This window comes from Helianthus annuus, chromosome 3 (genome assembly GCF_002127325.2).
Source record: "Helianthus annuus cultivar XRQ/B chromosome 3, HanXRQr2.0-SUNRISE, whole genome shotgun sequence".
Taxonomy (NCBI): Eukaryota; Viridiplantae; Streptophyta; class Magnoliopsida; order Asterales; family Asteraceae; genus Helianthus; species Helianthus annuus.
In genome coordinates this window covers 175,347,406-175,360,601 of record NC_035435.2, presented here as the reverse complement: position 1 = coordinate 175,360,601, position 13,196 = coordinate 175,347,406, and the positions used below count along the sequence as shown (strand labels likewise).

The 13,196-nt window shown below is 36.3% G+C and overlaps 2 protein-coding genes across 2 annotated transcripts; both read right to left on the bottom strand.

The window, feature by feature from the left end:
• Positions 1-651: 651 nt before the first annotated feature.
• On the bottom strand, positions 652-6,514 carry LOC110931038 (vesicle-associated protein 1-2). The gene is made up of 8 exons (XM_022174435.2): positions 6,256-6,514; positions 6,060-6,130; positions 5,478-5,559; positions 4,794-4,909; positions 4,551-4,715; positions 4,415-4,456; positions 4,200-4,277; positions 652-966 (listed from the first exon to the last, which is right to left on the bottom strand). Exons 1-8 carry the CDS (start codon positions 6,305-6,307, stop codon positions 862-864), a joined length of 711 nt encoding a protein of 236 aa, XP_022030127.1. The 5' UTR covers positions 6,308-6,514; the 3' UTR covers positions 652-861.
• Positions 6,515-9,357: 2,843 nt separating this feature from the next.
• Positions 9,358-11,929, bottom strand: LOC110931040. Its single transcript, XM_022174436.2, has 2 exons — positions 11,736-11,929; positions 9,358-10,561 (listed from the first exon to the last, which is right to left on the bottom strand). The coding sequence occupies exon 2, from the start codon at positions 10,528-10,530 to the stop codon at positions 9,535-9,537; it is 996 nt and encodes a 331-aa protein (XP_022030128.1). The 5' UTR covers positions 10,531-10,561; positions 11,736-11,929; the 3' UTR covers positions 9,358-9,534.
• Positions 11,930-13,196: the final 1,267 nt, after the last annotated feature.

The window sequence follows — 13,196 nt, the reverse complement described above, 5'->3', positions numbered from 1 at the left end:
AAAGTGAATAATGAAGTAATGAACTATATATTTCAATTTAGTAGCAAATACGTAAGCATTAAGCTATCATCATATACATTTTACATATTGTTATTTAAAGTTAACTTTTTGAACGTGTACGTAAATTATAACTTTTAAAAATAATATTTAAATAAAATATGGACGGAAGATCTGGTAACAATACAAACACAATAGAGGATTTGAATCTCTTGAATTAAAGGTACTTAAAAATATATACACTTTTAGGATTCAATTTTAAGTTTGTTTAAGATACATCAAGTAAGAGGCTGTTTGTTTACCTCTCAATGAGGCTCTTAATGATTAAGGCCTCTTACTGGTTCAGCACTTAATGATTCAGACTGTTTGTTTCACGAGCATATGTCTGAATGGTTCAGACATTTGCCTCTGAATGATTAAGATTTATACAGAGTCTGAATGGTTAAGACCTCTAATCTGAATTGGTCAGACATTTGCCTCTAAACGGTTAAGCATTATACAAGCTCTTAATGGTTCAGACCTCTTACTGGTTCAGCACTTAATGATTCATACTTATTACTGGTTCAGCACTTAACCATTCAGATGTTGCCAAACAGCCCCTAAATCCTTTTAATCATGGCAAAGTCACACGAACTAAAATGATGGTGTAACAAATATAAGAAACCCAACGTGTGACCTTAGATTACGATGGTAACAACAAATCAGTGGACAAAACAATGGATCTTGTGTTTACCCAAAATTACACAACATATAAAATAAAATTAAAAGAAGAAAAGAAAAGAAAAGCAAAGCATTTCACTCTGACCAGTTTTCTCATATCACACTACTAAAACAGGGTCTCTGCCATGGATTTAAACTCGATTTTTATTTCACCAAATAGCCCAAGAGAATCCCGAGCAAACCGATAAGAACAACGTATACGAACGGGATACCACCACGGCTATTGTTGCCTTGACGTCTCAACAGTTCCTAAAACAAAATAAAAATCAAAGTTTATATAATGTAAGGATGTATTAGCGCAACGTTTTAGAAACTAGACCAATCGACTAGGACCCATAAGTATATAACGAAGTTTGATTATGATATGCTATTACACAAGTGTGCCATGGAACACGAATGCAAGTAACACACACGTTCCAGTGAACACATGAAAGTGTGTAAACGTCAAGGACATGTGATACAATCTCCCTCAGCAACGAATACTAACTATGTGTTTGGATTTATGTTAGGGTACGATTGTTTTGATCTTACTACATTTCTATTCCCAGAAACGCCGTTCATATCCACCCAAAACACTCCTTACCTTCCCCCATCCACCACCAATAACACTCCCAAACGGCCCAACTACCGATTCTCCGATCTTTTCCATATGGTTCCTCTAACTCCAGCTAAATATATAAACCTAACTTTGTTAATTGGGAATAAGAGACAAGGAATGATAACAACAAAAAAGATGCAAATTACAAAAGAAAGCTCACTTAAGCTAGTTATTGGTTGTTTAAATTAGTTACCAAGTCACTAGATATTACTCATGTTAGCAAATGAACATTAAACGGGTCGACCAGAAACACCATACGATTTTAAGAAAAACTCAGGGGTATCCCAAAAAAAATTTTGGACCTAAGGGTATCCTAATATTTGCTCAAAGATATCCAATACATAAAACGGAGAAGAAAAAAAATTGCACAAACCTAGATCAGTATAACGTTATGAGCACTGCTAATTGGTCCGGTAATTGTTTGCTGGGAATTTTCTTAAATGGTTTAAAGGGTGAGTTGAAGGTTGATGTTCGTATTCACAAACCTCGATCAGTGTAACGCTATGAGCGTGGCATTAGAACTAGTGTCCAAGATGGAACATGAAGCATTTTGTAAGGGCATAGGAGTTATTTTAATACAAGTTTAACATTTATATTGCTTATTTCAGCAAAGGTTTCTCGACATAAGACGGGGAATTAATTGCTTTCGTGTTAGCCTTGAAAACGGGTCGACATTTTTTTGTCAAGACACCACACTACACTTAAATTCTTGTTGGAGCAGTGTGTTTCAACCACTAAATAGCAACAACGTCTATTAATGAAACTGATGTCATATACCTTCTCCATTATTCACAAGACAGAAAAGTCTCAAATTTATCCTTACATGAGAGACCTCAAGCAAGTTTTAACTCTAGATGGGGGTGGTCGTCCCCGATCTACACTCAGAGAGAAGATACTCTGAGTCTCACTCGATTCCTGTGTTGAGTCAAGGGAGATATTCGAAGACCCTTAAGCGTGTTGCAGCCCAGTTTTTTGGTCGAATTGGAAATAGGTGGTCCAGCCTCATGTTAAGAATTGCTTGAAAAGCCAACATAGTTGTCACTAGCCGGACTTCTCCAACCCTTGCCCATTCCACAAGAAATTAGCGATGAGCTCGGTACCGGTACCGGTACTCGTACCGAATGTACCGATCCCAAAAATCGCCAAAATTGGGTACTAGTACCGAATATGCTTGGTATGGTACGGTATTTGAAGATAAAACTCGGTAAAATACCTTGTACCGTACCAATTGAAAAAACGATCCCGAAAAAGCCAAAAGGTGGGTGCCGAAAATGATTCGGTACCGGTTCGGTTTCGGGATTTGGTACCATTTGATATTTACCTCAATTTTATTGTTGGATTTCCTTCATCCAACTACTTTAGTTTAACACTATCCTTGTGGTAAATCGATTAAGTAAATATGTCCACTTCATCCTCTTAATCACCCATTCACAGCAAAAGGGGTGGCTACTCACTTATACAGGTGTGTTGTTCTCCACAACTTTCCCCGATCCCTTGGTTCGGATTGGGATGTTATTTTCTTAAGTACTTTCTGGCATGAACTATAGCGTATGGCTCACCACATGAAAAGATGCCTCAAACTCTTCTCCGTTGCTTTGCTCACAAACAACCAACCGAATAGAGTGCATTTCCTATGTTAATATCGGTGGGATATCGGTTATCGGCCCTCTAAAAAATATCGGTGTCAAGTGTCGGTCCGGAATATCTGCTCCGATATTATCAGCGATATTTGACCGTTATTTAGGATGCCTTGGTTTATGTGGACGCGGAGGAAGATTTCATGGCTTATGATTGGATCATGTTTCAAATGTTGGCACTTTTGAGTTTTGATATTACTACTAAAATTTAATATTATATATGTTTTATGTTTTATATATAAATTTTGCATAATATTAAAATTACCGATATCCCACCGCGATAACCTATATATCTCAAATATCAGCCCTTGACCGATATTTGATTTTGGACCGCTATAGCTGCATAGTGCATTTCTACCGTGGGCTGGATATTCATACAGCACATTGCTCTCTCTAGAGATGACATGTTGAAGCTTGTCTGACAGATAGCATAATCCGCATGAAATCCTTGGTTGGTTTAAAGCGTACGGAAGCGTCCTACGCTGTAGGTAACGTAAAGTGGTTCACGTTGCCTACGAACTTAAGCTTCTCTCATGCTAAAATCCATAATTGTTTCCCACATATCAATGTTGCGTTCATAAGGCGAGCTCCCCTATTTCTTCTCTCCCTATAACAAAGGATTAGGTCACTGATCTCAATCCTAAGTCTCTACACTCATTTATGTTAGGGTACAATTATTATGATTATTCAGTTGTATTTAGAGGTTTAGTCCTTCTCGAATTGGACAGTTACTTTGTTCTTACCTCATTTCTATTCCTAGAAATACCATGTTCTGATCAACATATTAGCGTAGCCTAAAAAAAGAAAGAGCTTTAAACAGAACTTAATTGGCATTTTATATCTTACTATAAGGTTTATGTTTGATCTATACCTGTACAAACGGGTTAAAGAAGGATAGATAAAAGCATTTGCAGTTGCAGGTCAACCCAACCTGACCAGTTTTGAAGTTTAAACACCAATAAAAGAGTACCTGCAGGCTGTAATCCATTCTTTCCAACCCTCCCATTTTGGCACCTCTAAATTGTAATTGGACAATGCAAACTCACGTGTATTTGCAGAGCAACAATATTAGTGGACATCAGGTCATCAACTCAACTTGAGTTACTCAAGTCATGTAAAACGGTCCAAAACTCACTCTATGGTGTAAAAAGAAGTGGACGGGTCACTAACTAGGCCTGTGAGTACAGTTACTAGGATGACGAACTATTGGTAACACATAAACAAAGCATAAGTAAAGGTTTAAGTACCAGTTCTTGGTGAAGCTTGTTAGATTGTTGAACGGCAGAATTCTTCTCCTCAGTTAGCTTAGCAATAAGAGCCCTAGCCTAAAAACACACGAACAGTTGAAAGTATAGAGTGAGCAAGCAAATATGTGCAGTATATAAAATATATATATATATATATATATGAGCACTGATTAACAGTAGGTCAGAAAATAATTATAAGTAGCTCGGCCAATAACCTCTGACGATTTCTCGTGAGACTCAGCATGTGCTCTTGGAACCTGTTTAAATAAATTCGATAACTTTGTAAGTTAGTTCCATAAAAATGATCAAGATTTTTGAATAATACAGTCACACACACAAAAAAAATCTCACCGCAGTAGAGTCGGTTGTGTTTATAGTCCCGTTTTCTGAAATTGACGCCCTTGGAGAGGAACCTTCCTCCGATCCTTCTCTTACTGGTGAAGGCGGTTGCGGGGGAGCAACGTAATTAACTTTTAATTTGCATTCCTCCACTTTGTTTCCAGTTTCCTTGTTGAACTGTTGCAAAAAGAGGTGTTTAAACCTTAAATTCGTGGTATCAAAATTTTGAACATAATCTCATAACTTAAAAAATACCAATTCTGGAGTAATATCTTTAGTAGTGGCTCCAGGACTCGCAACTGCACTCTGAAGCAAAAACTTGTCCTTGCATTGCATATCAAGAGGTGCCTCCTTTTGAGCTTGCATTGTAACTATACATGCATAAAACCATGGTTGTTAAAAGTCATCGCCTCTTGCGCCTAGGCCCATTTTTCAGGCGAGGCGAGGTAGTTGCGCTTTAAGTCGAGGAAATTGCGCTTTAATTCTCTAGGTGACGGTTCAGGCGCAGATTCCGGCGAGATTCCTAGATTCCGGAGAGTTTCCGGCCAAATTCTCTAAATTCCGACAAGATTCTAACCAGATTTCTACTTTTATCCAAGGAAAACTACTTTTCTACCCTAATACACTAATATTTTTAGAACTTTTGGTTCTAAATAGATGATATATAGTTTTATATAATTGATATTGTTTAACTTTTTTTCATTATGCGCTTAATTTTTCTCAAGCCCTCGCTTTTTTTGCGCTTTGCACCTAGGCCCCAAGCGAGGCCTATGCGACCTTAAGTGCGCTTAGCGCCTTTAATAACTATGCATAAAACCAATGTCAGTTTAAAAATAAATTAAAAATAAAAGTTATTTGAAAACTCAATGCAAGTACCAGGGACCAGAAAATTAGCATTTAAAACAGACAAATATTCAAAGTAAAAGGAAAAGCACAAACCTGTGACATCACAAGTAGAATGAGGCAACACGACCCCGGTGTTAGGTCGAACACAGTACTTCTTCGGATTCGTTGTTTTCACCTGATATTCCAGCAAAACAGATCAAACTAAGAATACCACAATCGTAATTTACTGTATCCTGAACTAGTTCATGATCCTGTTCTCGGTCTTTTTACACCTATCGAACGCCTACTAGTATGAATAATCGAAACGACAGCAATTGCAATTCTTTTACTCAAAAGAAATTAATTCCCCTAACTTGTGAAACAAAAAAATAAAATATTGCAAGTTTACCACTTCAAGAATTAGAGTCCTATAATATTATTTACTTTAAATAGTTAGCACTATTTTCACTCTTTTGACAACACTCCTAAATTTAGCTTTACTAAATCCTACTTATATATAACCTTATTTTAACTTTCAAACAAAAACCTGCAAAACTCCACAACACTAACATCTAAACAACTTATTCAAATACTTAATTAAAAAAAAAAAAAAAAAAAAAAAAAAAAAAAAAAACCCTTCACATCAAAAAATTCAAAAGCATAACAATTTAGTACTAATTACAACAATAAGAGTACCTTAAACGCCACATAATCGTTCGTCTTGTTCGTCAACTGCATGGAGCATGAGATCTGCTTCCTCAATTCAACTGTAAAAGACAAAACCGCAACACAAAATTCACAACTCAGTGTGAGTAAGACGCAACAGATCTGAAACGAATAACAGAATCACAGAATAAAGTAAGTGATAGAGTAGTGAAATCGTGTAATTTACATTGAAATTGAAGCTCCTGAGGCTCAACGCTGAGTAGGTCTCCGGTACTCATTTTTTTAGAACTTTTTTTGTAAATTTAAAAGCTCCGGTGAAGTAGGGAGGAAGAGGAGGTTCGCCGGCGGTGAAGAGTAGAAGGAATCTCCGGTACCGACGTCGGCGAATCTAGCGAGAGTGAGAGAGATCTCGTTGTGGCGAAATGTGTGCGTTTTGTTGTCTTTGTATTTGTGTGTGTGAGAGAGAAAGCAGTCTTGTTTGTTTTTTCTCAGTTTATTGGTTTGGGGTGTATACGGTTTGATTCGGTTTGATTAATTCGGTTCTATATTTTTTTCACAATACAAAAATGAATGGTTTTTTGCAATGTTTTAAAAACCGGTTTTTAAATCATACCGGGATGACCTTAAAAATGGTTCAACCGGTAGAACCGGATTGTACCGGGTGGTTCAACCGGATGAACTAGTTAACTCTATAATTTCATAGAGATACATATGTACATGAATTATATTTGACATAACTATCAGTTTTAATATTTTTCATTAATATAATAAATTATAATATAACTATTATCAGGTCCCCTTTCTTTTTCAAGTTTCAAAATACAATCTTTCACATTACATTGCTTTACCCGTATAGACATACATATATACATATATATGGAGAGAGAGATACATCGAATTGCTTCAAGTCTTTCACTTTTTGACCCACTTATGAATCTATTTACTCTCAGATTATTTTATTGAAATAAGTAAAACTACCGATGAAGATGGAACTGGAAGCATGATAAGATGGAGTGATGAACTGATGAAGATGGAGCTGAATCTTGTGGATGAAGTGAAGAACCATAAGTGATGATGGTTTTGAATGTCGATCGATGGTATATGTATCTGATGAAACTCTAGAATACTAAAAACTCAAACCAAACTAACCATTTGCCGGTACCGGTATTACGGTTTAAACCGGTATACCGGATTTTACCACCGATACGAATCTTATGCCGTTTCACTTATTTACCGGGGTGTTTCGTACCGGAATTGCATCCGAAACCGGTAATACCGGTATAACCGGCCGGTATTTACCGGTTTTTAAAACACTGGTTTTTTGACTGGATTGGGAGCCCAACCCGAAGTCGGTTGTCGGTATACATATACTTGGTGTATTAGTCGGGTAGTGCGATCGGTTTATGTGGCTACTTTGGCAACACCGTTGTCGCACCCTCGGTTTATAGTACTCAACTGTGAAATGTGAGGGCATGGATGATTGGCTTCATCGACTGTATGCATCTGGATAGTTTTAAAAGTGAAGATGAACGATTAGGTGGCGTGCAGAGGATGGCTGATTAGCTCGGTTTTCTGACTTGTGCTTTGAGTACGCTAACCGTCTATAATCCTCTTCTTTTCGTTGACAAAACCTTAACTAGTTTGAAACTCAGCTCGGTTTTGACTTTTCATTGACTAATTCAAACTCATTTTAAGTTTAAACCTGATTTGTGCACCTCTAATTCACATATCGTCTGGTTCAAAATGCTTATTCGTTAAATTTAATAATAAAAATTGCAACATTTAAGATAAATTATCGAAAAAAAATAGGGTGTACTTGATGTTGATAATAGTAGGATTGGGATATGATTATTCTACTAGGTTTTATTTGTTATTCATATGTCTAAAAAAAATATTTCACTACTTTAATTTAGTGGCCTTCTTTTTCCCATTTAGGTGGGCTGTGGAATGTTTTAGTCAACAAAAAATGTCCACCTTTTTATTTAAAAAAAAGGAACATATATGATTTCCACCTTTTAATAATCAAGTTATATCATATAATGATAGTTTAATACATAAAAACAAAAGGATTACTTGTGGTGTTTTGTTGTGTATTGTAATTTATTCTCTACTTGTTTAGACATCAATAAGCATTTTTGATAAATAGTTTTGTATGATATGTTAAAAACAAATCTCAATAAATAGTTTTGTATCATAATGTTAAAAACAAATTTCAATGTTAAATTTTAATGTAAAATTAACTATTCGTCTTTAAATGACCTGTTTACTGTTTAGTATCAGTTATTCACTTTTAAAGACAATTTGCTTTAATTTATTGGATTTAATGGCCACTATCACTAAATAAATTAGTGGTTGGTAACGTACCATGTGCCTTATTTGAAAAACACTCGATGGGAAATGCGTTTCTCATGATCCCTTTTATTTATGAATAATTGAATCTTGACTATCATCCAATACAAAATTAATTTTATATAAAAAAATAGTAGAATATACTTAAATGTACTTAGGCCTTGCGTTTTCGTTTAACATAATGCCCTGTTACGTCAATGTCACATAGACAACGCGCTTTAACTATCATGTAGTGATTAACTAATAATTAAATAAAGGAAAAAAAATCATGGTTGCCTTGCACATGCCCCCCCCCCCCCCTCCCCCCTCTCCCTCACGCCCATGAACGTGCTAACGCCCACTCCCATGGCGTCCCCCTTTAACGCCGGGGAGGCAGTGTTCCGGGGCGTTAGGGTGGCGTCTAGCCAAAACGCATAGTCTTATTAATGCTCAAGATATAGAGAGTTAAATACCATTTTAGTCCCTGTGGTTTGGGTCATTTTGCCAGTTAGTCCAAAGGTTTCATTTTTAACCTGTGGGTCCAAAAAGGTTTCACAATTGCCATTTTAGTCCACTTGGATAACTTCATCCATTTTTTCTGTTAACGAGAAGGCCAATTCGGTCATTTTGTATGTAATTTTGTTAACTAAAAGGGCAATTCAGCCATATAAAATGACCGAATTGGTCTTCTCGTTAACAGAAAAAATGGATGAAGTTAACCCAGTAGACTAAAATGGCAACTGTGAAACCTTTTTGGACCCACAGGTTAAAAATGAAACCTTTGGACTAAACTGGCAAAATGGCGCAAACCCCAGGGACTAAAATGGCATTTAACTCTAAGTTATATAATAGAAGTTAAAAAGAAAATGAAAACGGTTATATAACCGCCTTATCTATACAGTAAAAACAAGATATACAACGCTAAAAACTGATTTTATAAATAAAACAGTAAATTATGATGAAATCATCATATAATAATAATAATGACATGAGACAGTTATAATAACATGTGAAAAACCATCTACTATGTCAATGTATATACAGTGATTGCCATCTGTTTTTCAAGTAATTACAAAATGCTAAGAAAAGTTTGTACATTAATATCTTATATTGTTTTACTTTATAAACAATACCACATTGGTAATATGAATCATGCACTAATATAAGCATCTCACCATCAACCAGAAGAAACTTCAACTTCAGCAGCATTCGATGAACCGTTCGGTTGAAGTTGAGCTGTAAAACCGACATACCAAGCAACCCTCATGACCTGCACACCGAGAACCAGAACCCACCAACACACCAGACCCCTAATCACATGAACCGTCCAAGCCGGTGCACCAAGCTCAGCCCCAAGCTTCAAACCCCTCATTAACTGTAACACACGGTATGTTTCATACACAACCGGGGTCACAAGCCAAACAGGCGACTCCCAGTGCCACGTCAGCATCTCCGTCAGCATCTGAACCGCAAGCAGCAAAAGATAGGGACCCAAAAGGATCGCAAAAGAGATCGGAGGGAGTTGAGGTTGAAAAAGACCCTTTTCCGAACCAAACAACATGATCAAAGGAATGATGAAACCGGATACCGTTGCAACCATGTTCCAGAACCTGTAGGCCATAGGGGGTTGGCTAAGACACGGGTCTTGACCCACCGTGTTTGGACGTGAGCACGCATCTGCCATGAGCAGAAACAACGACGCACCCAGGTTGAAAATGCAGTCAAGCCCGGTCAATGACAGCAAGCTAGCTATATTCGGTCCTAAAAAGACAGAAGAAATCGGTAACCAAAGAGTCGGAACCATTCCCGTGGCTAATAGAACCAACGGGCCTATTAGCCACATAGGCCATCTAATATACCCGACTTTTGTGACCGGTTTCGTATCTGTTGTTACAGATTCGGCTGATTGAGCTTGATCGGAATCAAGGGTTTCAAATAAAGTGGTGGAACTTGGCAAAAACTCGCCTTTGGTGGTATCATCTTTTAATGCGTATGTCACTGGAGGTGGGTTCCATGGGGTCACGTTTGTGCAACAAATGGTGCGATGTTTTGTGGCTAACCGAGGAAAGGTGAACCTGTAGTTTGCAGGTTTCCAAAACTTGTGGTCTGTAGATTGGACTTTTGAAAGAACCATTGACGCCATTGTAGATGGAGGTCGAACAACAGAAGCCATTTTATGGTTTACTTGAATGTGAAAAGCTTACCTGAAAAGTAAAATAAGAGACAAATATAAACTATGTGGCAACAGTGAAACACAACGAAGCGCAAAAGGACAAGAAAAATTCATCTAATTAGCTTTTATCATCAGTAATTTGATGATTACCCTGAAAAAAATCATCTTTTTTTGATAAAAAGATTGTCCTGTTCATTAACTGAAGCTTTCAATATGTCTTACTAACTAAACATAGCATAATCATCAAGAATCTGCTACATACTGTTTAAATGGGGTGCAAACGAACCGAGCTACTCGGGATCGGCTAGAAAAAAAACTCGAACGAGCCGAGCTTGAACGAGCTCGAGCCCAAGCCCGAGCCTAAAAAGACAAGCTCGTTTAGTAAACGAGCCCGAGCTTCGCTTATAGAGCTCGAGCCGGCTCGCGAGTCTAAACGAGCCTGCTGTTTATATATTTCTTTTATTAACATTTTAAATATATATTTAAATACTAATGATTAGCTTTTAAAAATTTATGAAAAAAATACTAAACTATATATAAACTAATAGTTATAATTAATATTAACTAATTAGGATAGGATAACGAGCCGAGCTCGAGCTTGAAAAATTACCTACAAGCCGAGCTCAAGCTTTAGAAACAAAGCTCGAATCAAGCCAAGCTCGAGCTTTCATAAGTGAAACAAGCTCGTGCCTGGTTGAATACAATGAGTTATAAGCCGGTTGTGATCATGATTTTCTAATTATTTAGGGCAAAAATGATCAAATTTCAATGAAGCACAAGTTGCAGCAATTTGGCAAAGATAGTTATCAAATACAATACTGAAATTGGAATGGTAAAATTCAACATATATATAGTTTCAGAAATGATACTAATTTTGAAGTTAAACCTTACGGTGTGTTCCCGAGTTAAAAATCCCTCCCCTCCCCTCCATGTCTTTCCAAATTGGAAAGACTATTTTCAGGCAAAAAAAAGCACCATTTTCCCTCCCCTCCCCTCCCCTCCCCCTGTTAAGTGGATCTCTGGAACACAGCCTTAAAAGTGAAATCACAAACTCTTTTGTGCAGTTAGGGTTCATCCAAACATGAAGAAAATAAAATTAAAAGCAGAAACAATCCCCAAAGTTGGATTATATTTGAATTTAAGCAACAATGGAAAAGAAAGGGCAAACAGAATAGCAAATTAGGGTTTTGAATAGATGAAATTACCTCGTGGGTTGATAAGAATTTCACAAATTTGGGTGTATGCTTTCTACTTGATTGTGAAGAACACCACTCGCATCTGTTAATTTCTGTTTACTTCAGTTCGATACATAGAAACATTCGACTATTCGAGACGACTAAAGATTGTAAATTACAAGGTTCCTTCATCCACAATCTTTTCTTAAATTAAGACCTATGTAATATCGGGAAAGTGCAGAACGGGTAAGATGTTTTAAGATCTCGAGTTAATTTAACGAATGATAAGAAAAGAAAGTAAAAGTGAGAAAGGAAAGAATGAGAAAGGAAAAAAAAAAGATGTCTTTCTTACCGTTTCCTTCCAAATCAGAAGGAAAGAAAAATTAAAGAATTTAGCCTAGTTTTCCTTTCATTTCCTTCCTTAGATGAAACTCGGAAACATGACATGTTTTATTTTCCTTTCTTTTCCTTCTTTAAATGAAACTCTGGAACACAAAATATTTTTACTTTCTTTTTGTTTCCTTTCCTTTCCTTCCGTTAGTAAACTCTGTAACACAGTGTAAGAGTTGTTATAATGCTTAATTATTCAGAGGCAAGTCTGGCTAATTCAGACCATTCAGACTTTGTATAATGTTTAACCATTCAGAGGTAAATTTTTGAACCATTCAGACATCTGCTTGCGAAACAATCAGTCTGAATCATTAAGTGTTGAACCATTACATTAAGAAGTCAAGAGCTAAACAAACAACATATGGTGTTGGTTGGATTGATGAGACCACAGTGAATCAAATCAAATTGCTTGGATTGAATTGAGAGTCATATGAGAACTATCAGAACGAACTATTTGATTGGTGTACTCAAAAGTTCGAACGAATTAAACTCAATTCGTAACAAGAACAGGATTGTATCTTTTGAGAATATACAAAATACCGTATGAACAAGACGATGAATAGGTTGTCTGTCTCCGTGTTTTTGGAAATCTCTATATTTCCTAAAAACTTGCAGAACCGTTATCCACCAAATAACCAACTTCCAATCTTTATTAAAATAAGATATACGTTAATATTGGTAACAAGCCCCAATATTTATTAAAATAATATATATCTGATCTTTTGTATTAAATGAAGATCACGTAACCCATGGCTAAAGCCCAATGTTACTTAGATAACATATTATTTAAATTAAGTCTAATTAAGTCACAATTTAACAAATCAGTTAAATTACTTAGCCAAACTTAATTACACACAATAGCTCGTTATAATAACCAAATCCGTCATTCCTGCATCACCTAACTTGATTAATATATAGCGAGAATGCCTATTCAACGAGTTAATCCAATACCACTACAAATGTTGATAATCACTAAAATTACCAACATATGGTATTTGTTAGTTATTATGGGTTTGCAAAGTATTTTCGTTTATGGTCTTATCTAGATATTGTTGACGTATTTGTTACTTGAAACTTTATCTTAAACTTGTAAAATTAAAC

Coding starts and splice junctions, on each gene's coding strand:
- LOC110931038 (XM_022174435.2), bottom strand. CDS start 6,307: ATGAGTACCGGAGACCTACTCAGCGTTGAGCCTCAGGAGCTTCAATTT. Junction 5,560..6,059: donor ACGATTATGTGGCGTTTAAG/GTACTCTTATTG, acceptor CTGGAATATCAG/GTGAAAACAACGAATCCGAA. Junction 4,910..5,477: donor TTCTACTTGTGATGTCACAG/GTTTGTGCTTTT, acceptor ATGCATGTATAG/TTACAATGCAAGCTCAAAAG.
- LOC110931040 (XM_022174436.2), bottom strand. CDS start 10,530: ATGGCTTCTGTTGTTCGACCTCCATCTACAATGGCGTCAATGGTTCTT.